General features: G+C 40.0%; 1 protein-coding gene across 6 annotated transcripts in view; it reads left to right on the plus strand.

Moving 5' to 3' along the window:
- KIF16B (kinesin family member 16B) overlaps positions 1-21,894 on the plus strand; it is a 317,135-nt gene that overhangs the window by 162,570 nt on the left and 132,671 nt on the right. For all 6 annotated transcript variants that reach the window (XR_008392618.1, XM_053671040.1, XM_053671038.1 and 3 more), the window contains 4 exons: positions 2,003-2,122; positions 3,215-3,266; positions 4,917-5,054; positions 21,593-21,675. Coding sequence is in view for 5 of the 6 variants with exons in the window: in XM_053671040.1 (XP_053527015.1) it covers positions 2,003-2,122; positions 3,215-3,266; positions 4,917-5,054; positions 21,593-21,675 (393 nt within the window). In the remaining variant the exon portion in view is untranslated. The remainder of the gene's footprint in view (positions 1-2,002; positions 2,123-3,214; positions 3,267-4,916; positions 5,055-21,592; positions 21,676-21,894) is intronic.

The raw sequence follows: 21,894 nt of genomic DNA on the forward strand, positions 1-21,894 counted from the left end.
TTATTTGAAACATATTAATTGAGGAGCCACTATATGCTAGGTATGAAATTAGTTACTTGTTTGTAGTATTTGTATAATATATTTGTGTATAACACATGATGATAATTGCTGAGGAGAGAAACAAACTGAGGATAAGGGAGGTTGGTGATTACTGTCTTGTATGCGGTGATGGGAGAAGGTGGCTTTTGAGCAGAGATCTGAGGAAGTAAGGGCCAAGTTATATATGTATATAGGAAATTCTTTAAAATTGAGTCTGTCGCTCCCCACCCCCTGACCCCCACCTCCACGGGACATTTGCTGGTGTCTGGAGACATTTTTGCTTTTCACAGCCTTGGGGAGGAGGGAGTATGTTACTGGCATCTAATGGGTAATGGCTGGGGATGCCACTAAACCTGCAGTGCACAGAATATTCCCCCATAGTGAAGAATCATCTGGTCCACAATGTCAGTAGCGCCAAGGTAGAGAAACCTTGCTCTAGGGGAGGAGAATGAATTGACAGTGCCAGAACACAGAGCAACCCCAACATCAGAAGGAAAAAAGGAAAAACAGCAGCCCTGGGGTGGGGGTAAGCTGGCAAGTTGGAGGACAGCAAGGGTCTGTGGATTCCTAGACAGGCATGAACAAGGGGAAGAGTGGCAGGAGATGAGAGCAAGAGGTTGGCAAGGCATGCGATCATGTAGTGCTTTGTAGAATGTTACAAAGACTTGGCTGTTATCTCACTGAAATGGGAAGCTACATAAAGGATCTGAGCAGAGGAGTGGCCTGCTCTAATATCCCTCTGGCCATCAAGTAGAGTGTGTACCATAGGCGGGACTTAAGTGGTAGTATAATTGATCGTTGTGGTGATCTGGGTAAAAGATGCGAATGGTTGGGTCAGGAAGGAATGTGGCACAGGTGGCCTGATGCTATCAGATGAGGGGTGTGTTTTGATGGTGGAGTGAACACTAAGTATGTAGGGTTTAGAGAAAGTACAGTCATGGTTTGGGTCCTAGTAACTGTAAGGAAGGTTGGCATTCACTGAGAAGGGCAAATGTGCAGGTTTGGGAGGCAGGAGGAAACAAGAGTGGATTTTTCAGTGTGTTAAGTTTGAGCTTCCTGTTTGCTCTCCTCACAGATATGTTGAGATAGGCAAACGGTGTGTGTGTGTGTGTGTGTGTGTGTGTGTGTGTGTGTGTGTGAGAGAGAGAGAGAGAGAGAGAGAGAGAGAGAGAGAGAGAGAGAGAGAAGAGAAATGCAGGGGGAGAAGAGAGAGGGAGACTGAGGTCTGCCTGGGGATTTAGATTTGAGAATCGATCACTTTACAGATTGCAGGTGAAGTCTCCGTGGAATGAGTTCAAGAGAAAGGAGGAGGGGAGGAATTGGAGAATCACAAGCGTAGAAACTCTCTGGAGGTGCTTTTCACTAAAGGGGGAGAGAGAAATTGGTGGTAGCTAGAGGGAGATACTGGCCCAGGGAAGCGGTGGTGGTAGTGGTTGGTGGGAAATCTAAAGCAGATTTATGTGATCCACAGATAGAAGATGAGGCAGGAGACAGAGGGTCAAGTAGCTGTGGTGCCAGAGGAACTAATGCACAGGACAGTAGTCCTCTTAGGAACATGCACAATTTGTCCATAGTAACTCGAGAGAAGAGCCAGCAAATCAGGAGGCATCTTCAGATATTAAGAGAAATAAAAGTTTTGAAGAGGGAGGAAGATTCCTTTGTAGTCAGATGGTTATAGAACCTAAGAAAAGCAGAGTTTCAGCTTGGTTTCAGAGAGGTTATATAAATCACACAATAAGTTTAGTTCATTTTAGTTGAGGTTTTATGTGTTGCAGATTCACTTTACTTACTATGTGCCAGGATTGTAGTATGAAATTTAAGGTCCATTTTTCTTACAATGTTTTTTTATGAGAAATGAATAACTTTTACACTCTAGAAAATATTTAAAAAAGAAAAGAACACCAAATACGATGCTCTCTTTGTTCAAAGTAACCTTTTCCTTTTCTTTCATTCCTGATTTCAGGAACAAACTCTAGCCCTTAGGAAAGAAGGGATTGGTGTTGTTTTGGATTCTGAACTGCCCCATTTGATTGGCATTGATGATGACCTTCTGAGTACTGGAATTATTTTATATCATTTGAAGGTAAACACTGCCTATGTGGAACATTCTAATTCTGTTCTCAGTTTTCTCTTTAGACACTAGCAAGGTTGGTTATAATCCTTTGTGCCCACGAACACAGCTGTTGCATTCAGGAACATGCAAGGAGTCCTGGAGCCCAGTGCGGGTTTTCACAGGACGTTGTGACTCTGTGGTATTAGAGGTTCCCATTTCAGTGGAATCTAAAGCTAAATGAAAGTCCATTTACTTTACCTTCTAATTTGTAGAATCAGTAAGAGGAGGATAAGGAACAAAAAAGCAGACGGACTAAGGAAGGAAAGTCACAAGTACTTGGATTGGCTGTACATAGTTTCCTGGGCCCTCATGTTAATGTAAAAAATATTTTAATATGCTTATTGATTTTAAAGAGAGAAGGGGAAGAGGGGGAGAAAGAGAGAAAGAGAAACATTGTTGTGACAGAGATGTATTCATTGGTTGCCTCCATGTGCACCCTGACTGGAGTGCACACCCACAACCTAGGTGTGTGACCTGACTGGGGATTGAACCTTCAGCCTTTTGGCGTACAGGACAATGCTTCAACCAGCTGAGCCACACCAGCCAGGGCCCTTGTGTTTATTTTGAAATGGTGTCTCCTGCCTACATTATTGCCCCTGGTCCTGAACAGGTTACTCATATCAAGAGAAGAGAATTTCCATATCAGTATCAGTGGTTGCTTCTGTAATCTTGAGTTTAGTATCCTCTCTCTGATTGCACCCTGCTTTATGGGCTCCCATAAACTGTATCTTTAGACACAGAGAGACCCCTGTCTACTGGAGGAGAAACTCTTCAGCAAAGATCAGGAATGTCACGGGCAGATCATGATACATGCCAAAATAGGTGTGCATGCATTGTTGGACGGTAAGCCCTGGGAGTTCAGCTGTCATTCTCCAGACAACATTTGGTATTATTTCAGAGCCTCTGAACTCTAATTGTCCTGAGTCTTTGGACTTTCCCGAGACGTTGCTGTGGCCTTCCCAGGACATTGCTCATCAGGTCATCCAGTTGCTTGGACTGAAATAAAAATGGAGAAACTTCTCCATTGCTTACTAATAAATGTTACTTGTCTTTTCTACTCAGGAAGGTCAGACATATGTTGGTAGAGAAGATGCTTCAACAGAACAAGATATTGGTAAGAATCTTTGTCAGTTTCCTCTTCCCAATGATTTCCCCATGATTTTAAATATCATTTAATGAAGAACTTTTTTTCGAATGACAGACATAAAGTAATCACAAAAAAGGAAGTACAATCTTGATCAGTATATGTATTCTATAATGTAGAACTCTAATAAACAGAACATTTAATTCATTGAATGAAATGAAACGCTGAATCCTTTCCCCTCACCCTACATGTATTCTATATTCTTGTCACACCTTTCAAGAGTACATTTATTTAAATCACGCTTCTGGTCACATAGGACAATGATTGATAAAATATGTCAACAGACACAGGTAAAGGATACAAGATCCCTTAATGGGAAGGATATGGACACTTAATCTGCATAAAGGTGATAAAGGAAAGCAGAATGCACACATATACAGCATGCACATGTACCACTGCCTGGGTTTCCAGAAAGTCTTCCTGAGGCACGTAGCCAACCAGTGATTCTGCCTGAGCAGGTGAGGAGTTGCCAGACTTTAAAGGCAGAACTTAGGGAATTTGTGGCAGTGGTGGTGGTGGGTATAGGTGTGTGTGGCAAAGAGGATTGGCAGGGGAAGAATCATATCTTCTCAGCTGCTTTTGGAATTGCTGGTGATGAACTTTGTTTTTCCACCAAGTATAAACTATTAATCAAACCAACTGTAGCATATTAACCCTAGTGTATTCCTTCATATATTTACTATTTGCTTTGAAACTGGGAGAGCTGAAACCAGTTATAGGACGTCTTGAGGTTTAACTGTTTTTGAGTAGAACTAGGCATCAGGCCTCTTCTTCTAATGTTAAATTATGTTTAACCTTTGAGGTTGCTATCAGTAATGATGAGTGGTAAAAACACGTTTTCTGTGAGCAAAGAAGTTCAGTAGTGCAGGTCTGTGGAGAATAGTGGGAGCTAAATTTGGTCTGTACTCCTGGGAAGCTGGCCAAGACCTTTGCCTACAGTTGTGTAGGTTTATTTGAAAGGCATTTACCTCCATGCCTGGCCATTCATTAAATGAGAATAACTCAGGATGGTCATGTGTGATTAGGGAAATCTTAGCAGCCACGAGCTCTGAGAGGTCTTTGAGGTCAAGTTCTCTCAGAACTGGTACAGGGTGTGACAGTGTTCATTCTGGTACAGCTTACAGAGACTTCCTGGCACCTGCCAAGATCCACGCCAGTTTCACCTTTGGTTTCTGCATTTGGAACAGAGGGTCTGTAAATATGGATGTTACAATAAGTTCTTGACCCATGGAGCCCTTTTCCCTCCATTTTATTGAGAACCTTGGGTGGCTGATGAAGGAAATTTATTCAGGATCAAACACAGCTCAGTGGTATGCAGTTCAGACAAGTTACTGGTACTCAATTACTTTTTTCCCTGAAGATGAAGAAAATTAACATCCCAGAACTGATTTCCTTTTAGAGGTGATATTCAGATGCTTTAAGGTAGCATTCAAGGGGTACCTTCAGTTCTGTCAGCCCATGCCACACACTCCTGAAGTTCAGTTTTCTCACTAAACATAAATGTTCACAATATTTATGTGGAAAAGGAAAAGTATGCAATATGGAAAAATAAGTAAAGATAGGAATCATTGCACTTGATACCAAAGGAAAACATTTCTTTCTCTTCTTTTTCCAATTTAGTTCTTCATGGCCTTGACTTGGAGAGTGAGCACTGTATCTTTGAAAATGTCGGGGGGACAGTGACTCTGATACCCCTGAGTGGGTCTCAGTGCTCTGTGAATGGTATTCAGGTCATGGAGGCCACACACCTAAATCAAGGTATTTGGGTTTCAGTTTTCAGTGTTTTTGTGTGTAGTGTTTCTAGAACACAAGTAGGCTCTGTGCTAGGGGAACATGTACATCTTAGAATTATTTACCAATTAAGTATGAAAAGGGGGAAGATTGCTTCATTATGCTGTTTTCTCTTTTATTTTGCTGAAGGACTTCTTTATAATCCCCATTGTCTTATTGAATTACACAGGAACATGTATGTAGTTGTTTTAGAAATTATTGTTGTAAAGGATATATGGCTTTAAAGATGTTTTTTTAAGTTAAAAGAGTAGCCCTCAAATGCAAAACCTTAACACAATGGCCTCTTAATAATTTTATTACCTCATTTATATTTTTAAATCACAAGTTATAATTATAACATAAAGGGTCTTGAATTATATCCTTTTTTCTTTTTGAAATAATTTCAAGTATTATTCAAGAATAGTACAAAGAGCTTTTTTAATTTCAGAAGCATTTGAAAGTACGTTGCTAACCTGCTGCCCTGCCAACCCTGAATACTTCAGTGCATGTCTTCTTCAAACAACGGCATCCTCTATATCCACATCCACATTAGGAATCCACATCCACATCCAACCATTCACATTAGGAACCTGACGCAGAAACATTTCTACCCTTTGATTCTCAGCTCCCTTTACCTTTTGTCCCAGCAGTGTTTGTAATGGGTCCACCATTCAATTCGGTATCCTGTGTTAACTTTGTTTGCCACGTCCCCCTAGTCTCTTTCAGTCTGGGAGAAATCTTTAGTCTTTCCTTCTATAATTTTTACAATTTTGAAAACTGCAGGTCTGATATGTTATAGAATGTTCTCTACATAAATGTAGTATTTATCTGATGATGTCTCATGATCGGTCTAGTATCATGCATTTTGACAGGGATATTGGAGAATGATGCTGTACCTTTCTTCTGTCCCGTTACACAATGTCTCTTGCCATTACTAAAGGTGCTCTCTGTGACCATCTGAGTAAAGAGGAGCTTGCTAGACTTCCTCACTGTGAAGTTACTCACTTTTTTGCATTTTTGATATAAAACTGAAAACAGCAAATGAATAAACAAGATAAACAAATAAAATCTTATAGACACACACAACAGTTTGTTAGTTACCAGCAGGAAAGGAGGATGGAAGGAGGTTGTAAAGAGTAAAGGGGGTCAAATATATGGTGATGGAAGGAAACTTGACTTTGAATGGTGAACACACAATGCAGTATACAGATGATGTGTTATAGAGCTGTATACATGAAGTTACTATTTTCTCTTTTTTATTAATAAAGATAGTGGGAAGGTATAATAGTTTGAGATAAAAAATTCCATTGTTTATCATACTTTCATCATCAGTAGTTTTTAGAATCCATTGATTTTTTTGGTCTGATTTAATTTTTATGCTGATGGATGCTGAATGGTGATTTTCTTTTTTTACAATTATTATTTATTTTGAAACAATATTTTTGTAATTAAAAAAACTACTTTTACAGTAAGTTGGCTTTTTACTTTAAGAACGATATCTCTTTTTTTGCCATTTATTTATCCATTAATTAACTTAAATCAACAGGGTTATATGGCTTGCTATTTTATTTGGTAAGTTTTAGTTTATTTCTGTCATTTGTTTTGATGCTCAACTTGTCCCAGATTGGCCAGTGGGAGTTCCTCTTAAGCTGGTTTCTCTGTTCTTTTGGCTTGTCCCATTGTGAACACTTCCCAGGCCCATCTTTCACTTCCTTGGAACTGGGAGTTCTGCAAGGACCCTGGCTTCCTTTAGTGGAGAACAGGATCTAGAAACCAAGATCTGGGCACTTGGTGCGCTCATTGCCACTGAAGTATCCTTGCCTCTGGGTCCTGTCAGTCAACAGAGTTAAGGAAAATGTGTGTGTGTGTGAACATTCATAACTATTTTTATTTATATTGCTATATTGAAATATATTTTACTACCTATATTGCTAACAAGGAATTTCATACTAACACCTCTAATTTCAACGCAGTAGCAGAGTTCGTTCTAGTTTTCTCCTTTTTCTTATTTGTAGCACCGTTTTCTGACAGTGACAAACCTGACTCTCATTATGTAACCAGTATCCTGTCACTGCTTCCGCCTCTTCAAGCAGGGGCCCTCCTCTTCCTGCTCAGGCTGTGGCATTCGTGCTGGGTGCCCTTACCTTTCTCTTAGTGCAGAACCCTTCCTCACCCCATTCCACATGCCTACCATTTTCATGCAGATGCCCACTTTGCTCATGATGGCTTTTGGACTTATCATAGCAAGAGAGAAAGAAAGATGTTGTTGTTTTATTTAAGCTCTTTTTATATATTATACGTAGTATTTATAATTACATTTTTTATGGTTACATGCCTGTTCTGACATAGGAATTGGATAGACAGGGACTGGAAAACAGGCAGTTTAATGGTGTTAGCCAAATCATAGACAGAAGTCAGTTGCAAAGAGTTATCTCAGAAACATAGCACGGACCAGGTTGATCATGGTTTTGTAAGAGGTACATAGATTCCATCAAAGGCATTCTAAAAGCAGCTGATGGAATGCTCACCTTGTGCCTACCTGTACATCATTTACCCATCCACCCATCCACTGATCTCTCCATCTTTTTTTTTTTTTTTTACTCTTAGTTTTTAGTCTCAAGGTAAGTTGAGCTTGGGAAACATCGTGAGTGCCCTGGAGCTGGCCAGGAAGTCCAGAGGTCAGCAATAGCAGGTGACCAGCCCAAACCGAGGATACAGTGAGCATCCAGTGGTCATTACCAAAGCACTATTTCCTGTTTTTTTATGCAGCTGGGTCAAGGGCCCTGGCCATGTTGGATGGAGAAGCTGGTTCTTGCCAGGCAGCAGTGTTAGTCATAGTGAGAGGCTGTTTTTCTTCTCTGAACCTAGAAAGTTATCATAATTGGCTGGCAGACAGACAAGAAGTCACAAATGTAGGGATCTTCAGCGCAGCCCTACTTGGGAACACACAGACCCTAGTGCAGAAAACATGGATAACTGGAGGGTACACATTTGACAGGTGGCACCACCAGTGAACTATGTAACTGAATCTAGATTGCAGCTGACCACCTGTCTGTTCCCGTAGGACCTCACCTGGAGGTTCCTGCTGCTGTTCTTCCAGGCAGTAGGGGTGGTGCAGGGGTCATGATGAAAGACCAGAGACATGTTTTCCTGTCCAGTAGATTTCACTGTACTGGCTTCTTCTCTCTCAGGTCACAGGGAGGTGACCTTGTTCTGGCGACTGTGTTTATATTTACAGGGTTTTACAAGAGGTGGTGCTGGTTTTTATTGTCATCCTTAACACATAAGTAGAGTAGTTACACTATTGCCTGCCAGAATTGTGGGAAATAATCTTGTATTTTTTCCCTGATTAATTTGAATGTGTGTTCCATATAACCTTATAACTCCTTATAACCACTTTTTCATATTTGGTGTAGCTATTTTCCCAATATTATGTTTTATGTATAAATATAATTTTGTTATCTTTTAAGTCTACTATTTATTTGCTGACTTGACTGCATTTTTCTTTGGGATTTCTTTCATAATTTCAAAATCAGCCATGGAACTAGTAAGCATTTTACTCTTTTTTTCTGTTACTTATTCATGATTTAATTATGTTTTCCAGGATTTCTTGTTCATATTTTAAAAGTATATTTCATCTTGGGGCTTCTTTTTATTCTGTATGTGTCTTCTTGTATTTAAGTTTTTATCTATTTCTTCCCCTAAAACTGAAAGCATTTAATATATGTACTTGATCAAGTATGTTCATTCATGTATACACAATTCTGAACACAGCTCTCTCTATATATTAATTGCTCAAAAATGGGGAGAAAAAAACCTTCGCTCTCTCATAATCTGTTTTAATTATAATGTTTGTTGCAGGTTTTCTAAGTACAAAGGGCTTTTAAGATTATCAGTTTAAAACCATATGGGGAAAGTGGGGCCCAAAATTCAGTAATTGGACTCTGGGACTTCTGAGCCTTGTGCATTGTTTTTTTTTCAGAAACCCAGACTTACAGTCTGGTGTTCTTGTGGAAGTAGAGGAGGAATTATGGTTGGGATTAATGTGGGAGCCTTCTTTGCTGTAAACACTGCCCGAATCACAGCCGGCCCATGGACTTCAACACTGGCTGCTGGTTCTCCGGCCATCAGACTCTCTCCTCTGTGTGCTTTCCCTGCTCCAGCCTTGCTTCTCTGGAGCTTCTGGACCAGCCACAGCCCTGGCCACTGGATGCTGGGAGAACTGAGTGGATTACAGACAGTGATCATCCTGCTCTGTTAGGGGTTATCCATAGTCTCTCGTGGATTTGCCTGGAAACTGTTGCACGTAATGACGTTTCTGTGAGAAAGTCAGTCCTGACTTCCAAATATACTGAAAAAGGAACTTTTAGAGTACCTATTGTTTAATGTGGGAACTGCCTAGAATTTAATATATTTCCCATGCAGTATTTTTTATTAAGTGGTTTTTGTCCTAAAATTTTACCAAAATTGAAAGTCCATTTGAAAAAAAATATGACTGTTCAAGTTAGTGATGACTGGAACTAAATTTTTCATGTTTGTGTTGAAGATAAAACTTGTCCTAAGAAAGTAGTAGTACTCGTTAGCATTCGAGGTTAATTGTCAGAGTTTTCTCTCCTTCTGGGGTACTCTTAATTGTTTTACTACCACAGTGCCATGATTTTCAGATCCGATGGGTTTGGGTTCCTCTGGCATATTCTGCTCTGCTACCGAACAGCTTTCTCACTATAGCTGTTAATGAAATTGATGTAAAATGCTGTGTTCTAACGTTAAAACACCGTGCACTGAGTATAAATGTCATTTATAAGTCTTAGGCCAATGAAATGCAAGATGACTTTGTGTTTCTAGGCATTACATGAGAGAAGCATAAGACTTTTTAATACACATACTTTTAAGGCTGAGATTTCCATCAAAAGGAAAACATGTACAGTCCTTCAGAAATTAAAGATTAGAATTCTCTACTTAACCTTTCTTTATTTTTGAACCTTATTTAAGTGAGAACTTGAGCATCTTTTTAAAACAAAAAATATATGAGACAGTTTTCTGTGGTAACAAAAATACGGGGTTGGGCAAAAGTAGGTTTGCAGTTGTGAGTATGTGAAACACAGTTTACTCTTGTTTTATTGTTTATTAAGTATTGTATTATTTTCCATATGAATAACTATAAACCTACTTTTGCCCCCTGCCCCCTGAATGCACTAAAAATAAAAAATGTGACTAGGACTGCCACATACTTACTGTTGACCTTGAGAATGTTAAGTGCCTGTTAAGAACTCCTGGTGGCTAATTGGGCAAAAATCTGTAAACAGAGTATAGTAGTCATTGCTAGATAGGGGCTCTCCTGCTCTCTGGGCTTCAGGGAGAAGCTACACTGAGCTGCCAAGCCTCCTGCATTGTGCTCCTGCTGTCTGAATTGACCAATATAATGGATCTCTTAGGCTCATGAATCCACCAATAGGCTAAAGATCTGCCCTGCCCAGTTGGGGCTGCACAGCTATATATTTATTTACATCTTCACTGACCAATAAGCAGTTCCATTTGCATCAGTCAGGATGGTGCTCTTTGGTCTAATCAATTAGCAAAGATTTGGAATCCTCATTTGCATTAGAACAGACAAATCTGGGGCTGGGGGCTGGAACTCTTTTTTATACAGGGCTGCTTCACCTGTGCCTCAGTGAAGCACACTTACAGTTTGCGTTGAATATTGCCTTTCCCTGGTTGGAGCTGCAACACTGGAGACGGGCTGCAGACAACAGTGGAGCTGAACAGTGACACCTGAGCTGTGACACTGGAGTAACACTGGAGCTTCCTCACCGGGGCTACCTCGCTGGAGCTGTTCCACAGCCAGGATGTGTCACAACTGAACTGTTTTCACTGAACCAAGTCCGTCCCCCACTGCATGCCAAGTTAGGGACTCCTGTTGGTGTTGAATTGGTAACAATCACCTTGGGCTGACACTTCAGTGTACTGTTAACCTCTGGAAAAGAAACAGGACTTTTTGATTAGGCAGGGCTACAAAAGAATTTTCTACTTATCTGTAAGGTTTTATTTCTTTAAAGGAAAAAAAAAGACTGAAGGAAAATCAAGTGTATGGACTTTATTTAATCAATAATAATTGGGAAACAGGATTACACAAAGCTCTGTATTTTTACCCCAAAAGCTACCTTGGCTTTACTCATGAAGCAGTTTAAGTAAGTGTATCAAGAACAGAGAATACAGACGGTTGTTCACCCAGTCACAGGGACGTAATCATTTTAATTTTACATGTGACTGGATTCTTGATTCCCCCTGCACTGCCAGCAGCTTCCTATCTTTTTACAACTAGTTTCCAGTTCATTGCTGATATTTGGCATTTAAATGTTTCTTTTTATTAATAAATTACTGTTCATTTGGAAATGTGTTAGTTGGGCTGCCCCATTACAAAGCATTTGTAGTAATGACCTCTTCTTTATCTAAATCACTGAAGATGCTTCTGAATGTCAACTAATAGGACATTTATCTGTATTTAGCAGACTGTCGCCACTGGGGGGGAATTTTTACCTGTATCAGTTAACAGCTTTCTTCCTTTCAGACTGTGTAAACAGTACTTCCTTTGCCTTAAATTACAGGAATGTTTTTATCTGATAATGGTACTAACATGAAAAATGTTTGCTAATGCTGTGAGAATTCAGTGTGGTCACATATATAATGCATGTTGCCTGAAGCCTATTGCATGAAAAGTTTGCAACTTTTCTCCCCTTTTTTGAGTTTATCCAGAAACAGTGCATGGGGCATGTAGCATTTCATCTAACCATGCTCTTTAATTGACTTGTTCTCTGACACTTAGTTTTCTTCACTCCCGTGGTACTAAGGGCTCCATGGTATTGTTTCATAGAATAAGTTCATTGTATGATTCCATAGAAAATGGAGGCAGTTGCTAGAGAAGAAAGCATGAATTTGACTATGGTGTCTAGTGCATAGTCCTTGAGTCATTTTTGGTAGAGTCTCAGATGTTAGATTTTTCTCTTTTTAAAAAGGTACCTAATTTGAAATGGTAAAAAAATCAATTGAGTTATAATTTAGAAAGTAATTAAGGATTTTCCGTGCAATTACCAGGAAGTATTCTCTCTTATTTTGATTATTATTTCTTTTTATTGCAATGTGTTATTTTAAAGCTAGTAGTTCTTAAATATAATTAATTTTTCTGTTCATATCCGTGGTTTTCCTGTTAGTTTCTCAGAGGCATTGAATGCTCATTTCTTCTTTTAGAAGTGCTGCAGAAACTGCATCTGGGGAATTTACACTTAGGTGCATTTGAATGTGTTATGCCTGAGTGCCAAAATAGATTTGCATCTATTCAAGTACTCAAAAAAGAGGGAAGGGGTAATTGTCTTGGGGAGTGGAGCTGACGAGCCTTTGATAAAATTTTAATTTGCTGAAATTCTGGTCTGAGTTGGTCAGAAGGAAATTAAAAAGAATTTTAGTGGAACTGTAAAGGAAAATAAATCTTCCAGGAGTTTAGCCAAGGCATCTAGGGAACAGAGGAAGCCTTTTACACATTACAAAAAGCCAGCAGATATCAATGTCTAACCCCCCCCCTCATTTAACTTACCCGCGCTCGCCCATAAACACTTACTAGATTTAGTCCTCAAATTTGTGACTGCAGATCTGGCTCACATGGGTGTTTCAGTAGATACTGTTCAATGTCAAAGCTCTAACTATTCTGAAAGATATTATTTCTAAAGTCAGTGGTTCTTAAAGTGTGTCCCTGATCAGCACTGTCAGCATTGCCTGGAAGGTTTTTGTAATGCTCATCTTAGATCTACTGAGTCAGACCCGCTGAATAGGGATGGAGCCTGGCAGTCTATTTTTTTTTTACAAGTGATTCTGATGCACATTCAAATATGATAATAACTAACCAAAGCTAATTACGCTGAAGTCGATTTCTTGGTGCCCTTGACTTACTTTGGCGCGCAGACAACCTCTTGTCAATCTCTTTAACCCTTTCTTTTCTTGTTTGATTCATCACATCTAGTTTTCATGATCTCTCTTCTCCTTTTTAAATTTCGTTTGCAGCTTTACATCCCATAAAATGGCTTCCCAATGTCTCTCAGCATCGATTTCTTGGCATCTACCTGTTTGGGGTTTTCTGAGCTGCTTTAATCTGTATGTACATTTTTCTCCAGATTTGGGAAGTTTTCAGCCATTATTTCTTTAAACTTTCTCTGCACTATACTCTTTTTGTTCTGGGGCTTCAATTATATGACTGTTAAATATTAGTATTGTCTCACAGGTCTCTGAGGCTCCGTTTACTTATTTTTATTTTTTGGTTAACGTTTTTCCCCTTCACGTTTTTGTTTCCATAATTGTAGTCGATCTGTTTCAAGTTCCCTGAATCTCTTTCTCTGTCATCTCCATTCTTGTTTATTTTGGTTAATAAAGTTTTTTAGTTTACTAATATTTGATTCCTTATAATTTTTATTTCTTTGTTGAAATGTTTTTATCTTTCAAGAGTGTTCTCTGTATGAAAATTTTTATAATAGCTGATTTTAAGCCTTTGTCAAATAACTCCAACTCTGATCTCAGCATTAACATGTTGAGTATTTTTTTTCTTTGCCATATAAGTTGAGAGTTTCCCAGTTCTTCATATGCTGAATAATGTTAGATTGCCTGGATGGTTTTGACATCATGTTTTAAGATTCTGGGTCTTGTTTAGATTTTATGGGAAATGTTGATTTTGTTTGTTGTGTTTTATTTTAGCAGTCCATTGACCTGGCTGGATTCAGACCATAAGTTAGAATCATCCTCTGTGGGTTCCGAATCTAGTTACAATGCCAGTTGGGTTTTCAAACACTTTGCAGGCTATTCCAGTCTGTCCCGTGCACGTACTACCTGGTGGCCAGTCTGGCCTTGAGCAGTGGTCTGCATCTTAGTTCAGTTTGCCACGTTGTCATATTCTGTTGAGTGTCAGATTCATGCCTGCAGAGTTGGGGGTGGCCCAGGAATTCATAAACAATTCTGTGAGGATGCTTTCCTAAACTTCTCCCTCTATACCACCTTTCAGATGGGTCTTTGTTTTTCTGTCATCTAGCTAGAAATACAGAGCTTTATGCTACTTCTGATGTCCTTCCTGCACTTGTGCCCATGTCCAGAGCCCAGCAGTGAAAGGACAGAGAGAGGAAAAGGCAACAGAGGTGTGCCCCGCTCTCTTGGGGACCACAGCTCCTGTGATTAGGAAGGGATTTTTCCCTCCCTCACAGGTGGAGACATCTGTGGGTCCCCTGCTGCTGCCACTGTTGCTGCCAGGAGACCTTCTCCCTCCTTGATCCTGAACTCAAGAGCTTCTCCTGAAGTTCTCTCATGACATCATCAGATGTCAACTTTTGGGCCTCCTTCTAGACCAAGCCAGGGAATACTGAAGGGGGAAAAAGGTAAAATCACCACATGTTCAGTGGCAGTTCAGGTGCTGGTCTTCTTCAACACACCAGCAACTGTTTACTTTTGAGGTCCCTCCAATCCCTGCTGCTTGAGTGACATTCGGTGGGAGAGACAGGGTCAAGTGTATTTATTTCATCTCATGCAGAACCAAAACTCCTCTCATAAGGTGGCTTTAGACTGCTGAAAAAGGACTAATTTACCCAAAGCTGAATTCTGAGGTGAATGAATGTATTTGTCATAATGGTACATGTTGAAAAGTGTCCTAGATGTGCTTTGACCAAACTGTGTAGTGGAGAAATAGGGAGCAGGAGGTGGGGAGCAGGAGCAATGGGAGACCAAGCCTGCCGAATCACAGCAGGTGTGTGGGCTCGGGAATCCCAGACTGGTGCTTGGATTTCCTGTGGAGGGTGTTCCTGTTCAGTGGATGGGTAATGTGGTAGCAGAGGTGAAGGACAGTGCAGTGTTTGGTAGCTCCCTTGGAGGCTTGGAGATGAACAGGAACAAAAAAGGGGGATGGTGAAGGTAAGAGACTGTTGGAGCGTAGGAAGAAGGGACACATTTTGGAAGAACTACTTTGGGAGCAAGAATAGAATATTGATAGCAAGGAGTGTGGGGGAGGCTAGAAATGAACCTTTGAGATTGTTACTAACAGAATAAGTAGTACTGTTGGTAACAAAGAAAATGAAGTAAAGAAAGTTACTAATAGCTTGAGCAGTTAGCGTAATGCCTCCCATTCAGTACCTTTGAATTTATTTTATTGTCTACTATCTGGTGTCCCCTCTAATTACTTCAGACAGTTTCTACACTTTCCTTCAGAAGGACAAGACCTGTTCTTATATGCTTTTGTTTTGTATCTCCTCTGATGCTTGAAGAAGAAAAAAATCAGCTTCCACTTCCACTTTCTCATCTGCACTTTCACACACACACACACACACACACACACACACACCCCTCTAAAAATTTCTTTGGGGATGGGACTGAAGCATCTTGAATTTTTATAAGGCTTCAAGTTCAGCCATTTCATACAATTGGACAAATAATTTTTGATGGGTTACTTGGCTGGAAACCTCAATAACAAAGACTGACAGTCTCTTCTTTCTTCTCCAGGGTCCAATAATCTAATTTTTCGGTTTTTACTATACCAAGATTAAACAGGCTTTAAGTGACTTATCTAAAGCAGGAGATTGTAAATCCATATTTGAATTACAAATACGGAAAAGGTATTTTCCGATGGTTTATGTATCTATTTGGTGAGTTGTCACATGCATTTATGTCATTGGCCAATGCTAGCTGGTGATCTGAGGCCTGCTGTGATCCCGACGACCGCTGCCCTGGATGCCGAGTGCCCGTCTGGTCTGAGGCAGCCTTCAGCCCCAGCCTTGTGTCCTGTTTGAACTCGTTAGTATTCACAGGAAATTTTCTTCCCTACCACCAACACTGTGGCCGTCTTAATCTTCTCTATCACTGCCCAAAGCCAGTGATAGAGAAAAATTATATAGTTTCTCCATGTAGAGAAAATTACTATAATTTAGATGTCATAAATAATAAAGTCAGTGTCACAAGAGTTCAAGGCCCTAGAAGATATTACTCAATGTGTTCTTAAGTACTGGCATTAATATATGAAATTAGCCTTTCTCTCTATCAGGTCCCCAAAATGGTGCCATCATCATAACTTGTTTTAATATAAATATTTTTAAGACATTTTAAATCAGAAGGAAAATATCACACACAAGCAAGTTTCTTTTTGTTTGAGTTGGGAAACAAAATAAGAACTTCACCCATCCTACTTTGCCCTGACCTCTTATTCAGCACCTTTCCAGAGAGTGATGTGTTCCCAGATAGGGCTCTTTTTTTTTTTTCTGACTATAGTATCTAAAATGGAAATGTCTCTTTTCACTGAACATACTTTGGCAGTGTGATATATCTTGTCTGTGTGTGTGGAAATGGGGGTGGGGGGTGGCGTTCTAAAGAAATTAAATTCAGCCCTGGCTGGTGTGGCTCAGTGGATTGAGTGCCAGTCTGTGAACCAAAGCATCGCCAGTTCAATTCCAAGTCTAGGGCACATGCCTGGGTTGTAGGCCAGGTCCCCAGTAGGGGGTGTGCGAGAGGCAATCACACATCCATGTTTCTCTCCCTATCTTTCTCCCTCCTTTACCCTCTCTAAAAGTGAATAAATAAAATCTTTAAAAAAAATTCAGAATGTGCAGCGCTGAAGCACAATATCAAAGGGCCCCATTTTTTGGCCTCTGCAGTCACACTGCATGGGACCATGCACTTTTGAGAATATAATTGTCTTTTATGTTTGTATTAATTGTAACTCAGAATGAAATATTCATATATCATCCCCTCAGAAATATTCATATGGCATTTATACTAGAAAAAAAGATTTGTGTAGTAGCAGAATTAGAATATCTCACCTAAAATTTGAAAAAGTAATTAATAGTGATATTGATGAATATTATCACTCTACATCTTAAAAATCTCTAGATATGTTTAATATTTTTCATTGTGCCTGGAATATTAAAATAGAAAATCTCATGTGAAACCAGCCTTCAGAGGTTTCATTCACTGAGATTTAAATGAAGCTTTTTTTGTTGTTGTTAACAAGTATCTTTGTCCCTCCTTTTACAATGTCATTTCCCCTTTTGAGACCATCTGGAATTTGTCTATTTTCCAGTATTTAATAGGCACCGAAGTAATCTCAAAGAAGTCACCATAAATTTCAAGAAGGTTTAAACATATTCTAAAAGTTACAAATTAAGTGCATCACAAAAGTCCATCTGCTGTGATTAGTCAGTCACATTAACCTCAGATCAAGTTCACAGTTAAAGAGAATTTCAGATCTGGAAGGAACCTTATCCATTTTGATGACTAAACAAGGAGACGCCATGATCCATCCTTCACAAGAGTTCAGGCAAGATTCACGCAGAAACTTTACACCATCAGTCATTCTTATTCATTCACTCATTTATGTTCTTCGGCTCTCATGTTTCTTTTTAAAATATATGCATGAGTCTCCTTTTACCAAAAACACAGAGCACTGTCCCTATCAAGTTACCAACTCTACCTTTTTCTTTATACATAGATTTCTTGAATGAGTTGTCTGTCTGCACTCAGATACTTAGCTCTCAGTCACTCTGCATCCCCTTCAATTTGGCCTCTGACCATGCTCAGAATGCTCTCTCCGAGGTCACTTATGACCCCCATGCCACCACACCTGATGGCCTTTTTCAATTCTTGTATCTTGACTGACCTCTCTGAAGCATTCTGTATCCTTGACCATTCCTTCCCTTGGCTTTGAGGTTTTCCTTCTCCCTTTCTGATGTCCCCTTCTCTGATTCTTTTGAAGAATCATTCTCCTCTAGTTGGCCATTAAAAGTCAGCATTCAAGGTGACTTCTCTACACCTGTGGCTTCATTTATTAGAGATGACTCTCAAATATATAGAGAGTGATATACATACAGATATGTGTACACATACATGATACCTATATATGTGTGTATATACATGTAGATATTAAGTAGATGCATATATGTGTGTCTGTGTTATACGTACATATGTAAGTAGGTGGTAAGTAGGTTGGTAGATTGAGAGTAAGTCAGTAGAGAGGTTGGTAGATACACAGATAGATTGATAGGTATCCTAGTCATTTATTCTGGAGCTTCAGATCTATATTTCTGCCTGTCAAAGGCTTCTCAAATTCATTATGTCTACAACCAAAGTCATGGTGTTTCCTTTAACCCAATCTTAGCTCTATTCTAGGGTTGTCAATCTGTGTGAACAACTTACCACCCAAGTAATTATGACAGGCCAAACCCCATAAGCCTTCCTTACCTCCTTGTTGCGGCATCTAGCCCATCATTAGTCCTGTTAATCCGTATTTCCTAAACATCTTCCTAATTTGTTTAGCTCCCTTCTTCATCCCTCCTCCCCAGTTGTAAGCCGCCGTCATCTTTGACCTGCACTGTTACAGTGGCCTCCTACCTTGTTCATCCACATCTGCTTGTGCTGTCTTTGATTAATTCTTCAGCCAGTGGAAAGAAGGATCTTTCTGAAACTCAAATCTAATAATGCTGCTGCACAGAGCCCTTCAGTGTCTTCCCATTGCACCTATAGCACGGCGGGATGCTTTGCTATATCCTGAAAGATTCTCTGTCTTCTGCTCCCTCTCTCTCAAGCCTTATGTTGTTCAGTGCTTCTCCCTTGTTCCCTCTACTGGACATACAGCTGTCTTCCTATCACTCATTTTCATCATCATCATCATCATTTTTTTATTCCCCCATCCCCTGCTGATGTGCAGAGCTTGTCTTAAGCACCAGCTCCCTAAGGGCATCCTTTCCTAACCTCGCCTGCAGTCAACCCCCTTCTAATGCACTCTAGGAACCGAGATTTAAAGGAAGCTTTTTTTGTTGTTGTTAACAAGTATCTTTGTCCATCCTTTTACAATGTCATTTCCCCTTTTGTCATTCCCCAAGCTCTCCTTCAGCTGCAGCTTTGCATTTATTCGTGAAATTATTTGATTATTTACTTCTCTCTCCTACATGTTTATAAGCTTTATAAGGTTCATAAGGGCAAGGAAGATGCCTGATTTGTTCAACTTTGTATCCCAGTGTTTATCACAATGACTAGTATATGATAAGTGCTCATAAAGTATTTGTTGAATGAATGAATAAATGAATAGCAGCACCATGTCCAAATGAAGCAGATTTGTAAAGTCCATACGTTCGTTGAGTAAAGGGGTACAGTAGAGAAAATAGGAGAAAACCAGACATAACAGAGCCCCTTTTATGTGCCAGGTAGTTTACACACATTTAGATGGAAACAGGAATGGTCATGGATAGTTTTGTTTTCTTTTATATTTCCTTAAAGGGGTTTTTACATGAATGACCCAGGTGGCAATATTATCTTCAGTGATTTCATATGTTATGAAATATGTCTGTGATATATATTCTATTTTTTCCATTAACATATTTTAGCAATTTTCAACTCGCATGGCTGGATATTGGATTTAAGGAAGAAACAAGATTTGGATTAGAGGTGATTAACACCTCAAGTGCCATTGCCTTCTAAGGTCACTTTAAGACATTGTTATAAAGTGTCACTTAAGACACTTTAAGACATGTGTTAAGTATCTATCTGTACTCGTATATGCTAGACACAGCTGCTTGCTTTTGACTTTGTGTGTAGCATGTGGTTCTGAGTCCTAGTCATAAAAGGCACAGGAAATACCTTTTTTAATTATGGTAATGGTGCTTTTCCATAATCTGAAAGTATGTGAATGCAGTTTCATATGAGGGAATAAGGAATAAGCAGACTATAGAGTGGACAATATCCACTGCTGCCCTTCTGAGTCTCCTAAAACTGTGCCTCCCCATGTGTACTGACTCTGTTTACACTAAACGTTAGCCACCACCAGAGCCAACCCTTCACTGGCCCCTTAGTTCTGATCTAAGCCTGTTAGACTCTAACCACATTGAATTGGAAACATCTTTGAGAACTAGAGGTATGTAGAAGGGCAGGCGGATGTACTGGTGTGAAACTCCAGGATGCTGCCTGGGAGCGTGCTCTCACCTGTAGGCGAGAGGTGGGTGACTGGGCCTCACCAGAGACAGCAGGCTCTGTCCAAAGGAAGCAGCCATGGAGCCCAGGTAGTTTTGCCAAGAGGCATCACAGATCTACTGACACTGTATCTTCCAATTTTTGAAGAGGATCCAGAAAGAAATTTAGACTTTTATGTGAAAACTGTGGGTTTTTAACTGCTGCCAACAAATTATTTAAACATTGCACATAAAATATAAAGCCACACCTGTGAGCCGCATCTTTGTTCTGGCCACCCATTTCTGACTCTGGTGCAGATTCTTCATCCCAACTCTCCAGATCCTCACAGGCCATTTCTCTGTCATCTATCTAATATGGATTCTTGCCACTGTTTCTGGTGTCCAGCATTTTGGGTGGACTTTGCTCCCTCCCCTCTCCAGACGCAGCAGGCCTGTTCTCCTAAGTCAGCCCTTCCCTGTGGTTACCCCATATTGGAACACCTCTTGCCCTCTAGCCCTCCAGGGAGACCCAGATTATAGGTTCCTGGGTGCAAAAGTCTGCCCCGCCTACTGCAGCCTGGACTTGCCACATGGATGCTGGACACCTCATCACACGACATCCTTCATGGTTGACTTCTAGTGGGTGTGTCTTATCTTCACAAATCAGTTGCATTTTTTTTCTGGGCAAAGAATGAACATGGGGGTCATTCTGAGGCATGGTAGACTCGCAGGTGTTAATAGGACCAGATAAGATAGTGAATCTCTTCTGGAACATCATTTCCCTTAGATGCCTCCAGTGACAGGTAGCTCACTGCCTTCCCTGGCTCCTGGGCCAACTTCGGACAGCTCCGACCTTTGAAAGTGTTTGGTTAATTACTTTGACATTTGGTGCCCAGGCACAGTGGTTTTGTTACTCCTGGGCATTTACATTGACTTCTTTTACCCCTTGTGCAGTCATTTTCTGAATAAGCAGGACCCCGACCAACCAAAAGGGGTTTTCTTATGTGTCTAATTTGACCATCTCAGTTTTAACAGAATTTAACAGGAAGCTGTGTTTTTGCATGGAAATAGACACTATATGTACACAGTTTCTCTGCTGTCAAATTATGAGTGAGGTTTTAATAGTAGTTGCCAGTACTTTGTCATGTTTTCATTTGAAAGCACTTTCCTTTTAGATTCTTGCTTTTACTGGCGTTAATAAATATTTCCTATATTTGTGACCATGTGGTTTGCTTGGTATTAGATATCTTTGAAGAACTAATTTCCTTTTTTCCTCAACTATCAAAAATATAATTATCTACATATTAAGTTTTAAATCCCATATTTTAATGCTTGGATCCATTACTTCTACCTTGGGTAACATGAGCACTGTGATACTTGACTATAAAAATAAAAGTATTTGCACATTTAAAAGTGGCTTATGAAAGCAGACTTATGGGACTGAATCTTTCCCTTATTATTGTTGTTTTATAGTCCACTGGAAATTGCATTTCAACTATAAAATTCTATGTTATGATGTTACCAGCTGACCAGTGTGCATGCTATAAACTCATTACTGTTTTTATGTGCTCTTAGGTGCCGTGATACTCTTAGGAAGAACCAATATGTTTCGTTTTAACCATCCAAAGGAGGCTGCCAAGCTCAGGGAGAAGAGGAAGGTGAGCTGTGTGCAGTCACCAGGAGGCAGCCCTGATCTGGGTGGGGCTGTGGCCAGGGGCATCTCCGCTCTGGCTCCAAAAGTTTGAATTTCTGGAGTACAAAACCACAAGAGTTCTGTAGTCAGGCTTGATTGTGGGGAGTTTGTTTCATGGCACATTATTGGCCAATGAAGTGGGAGGGTGAACCAGTAAAGTTCAGAGCAGAAGGAGACTAGCTTC

This window comes from Artibeus jamaicensis, unplaced genomic scaffold, assembly GCF_021234435.1.
Source record: "Artibeus jamaicensis isolate MK-2021 breed Jamaican fruit bat unplaced genomic scaffold, CSHL_Jam_final contig_685, whole genome shotgun sequence".
In the NCBI taxonomy this organism is placed as follows: Eukaryota; Metazoa; Chordata; class Mammalia; order Chiroptera; family Phyllostomidae; genus Artibeus; species Artibeus jamaicensis.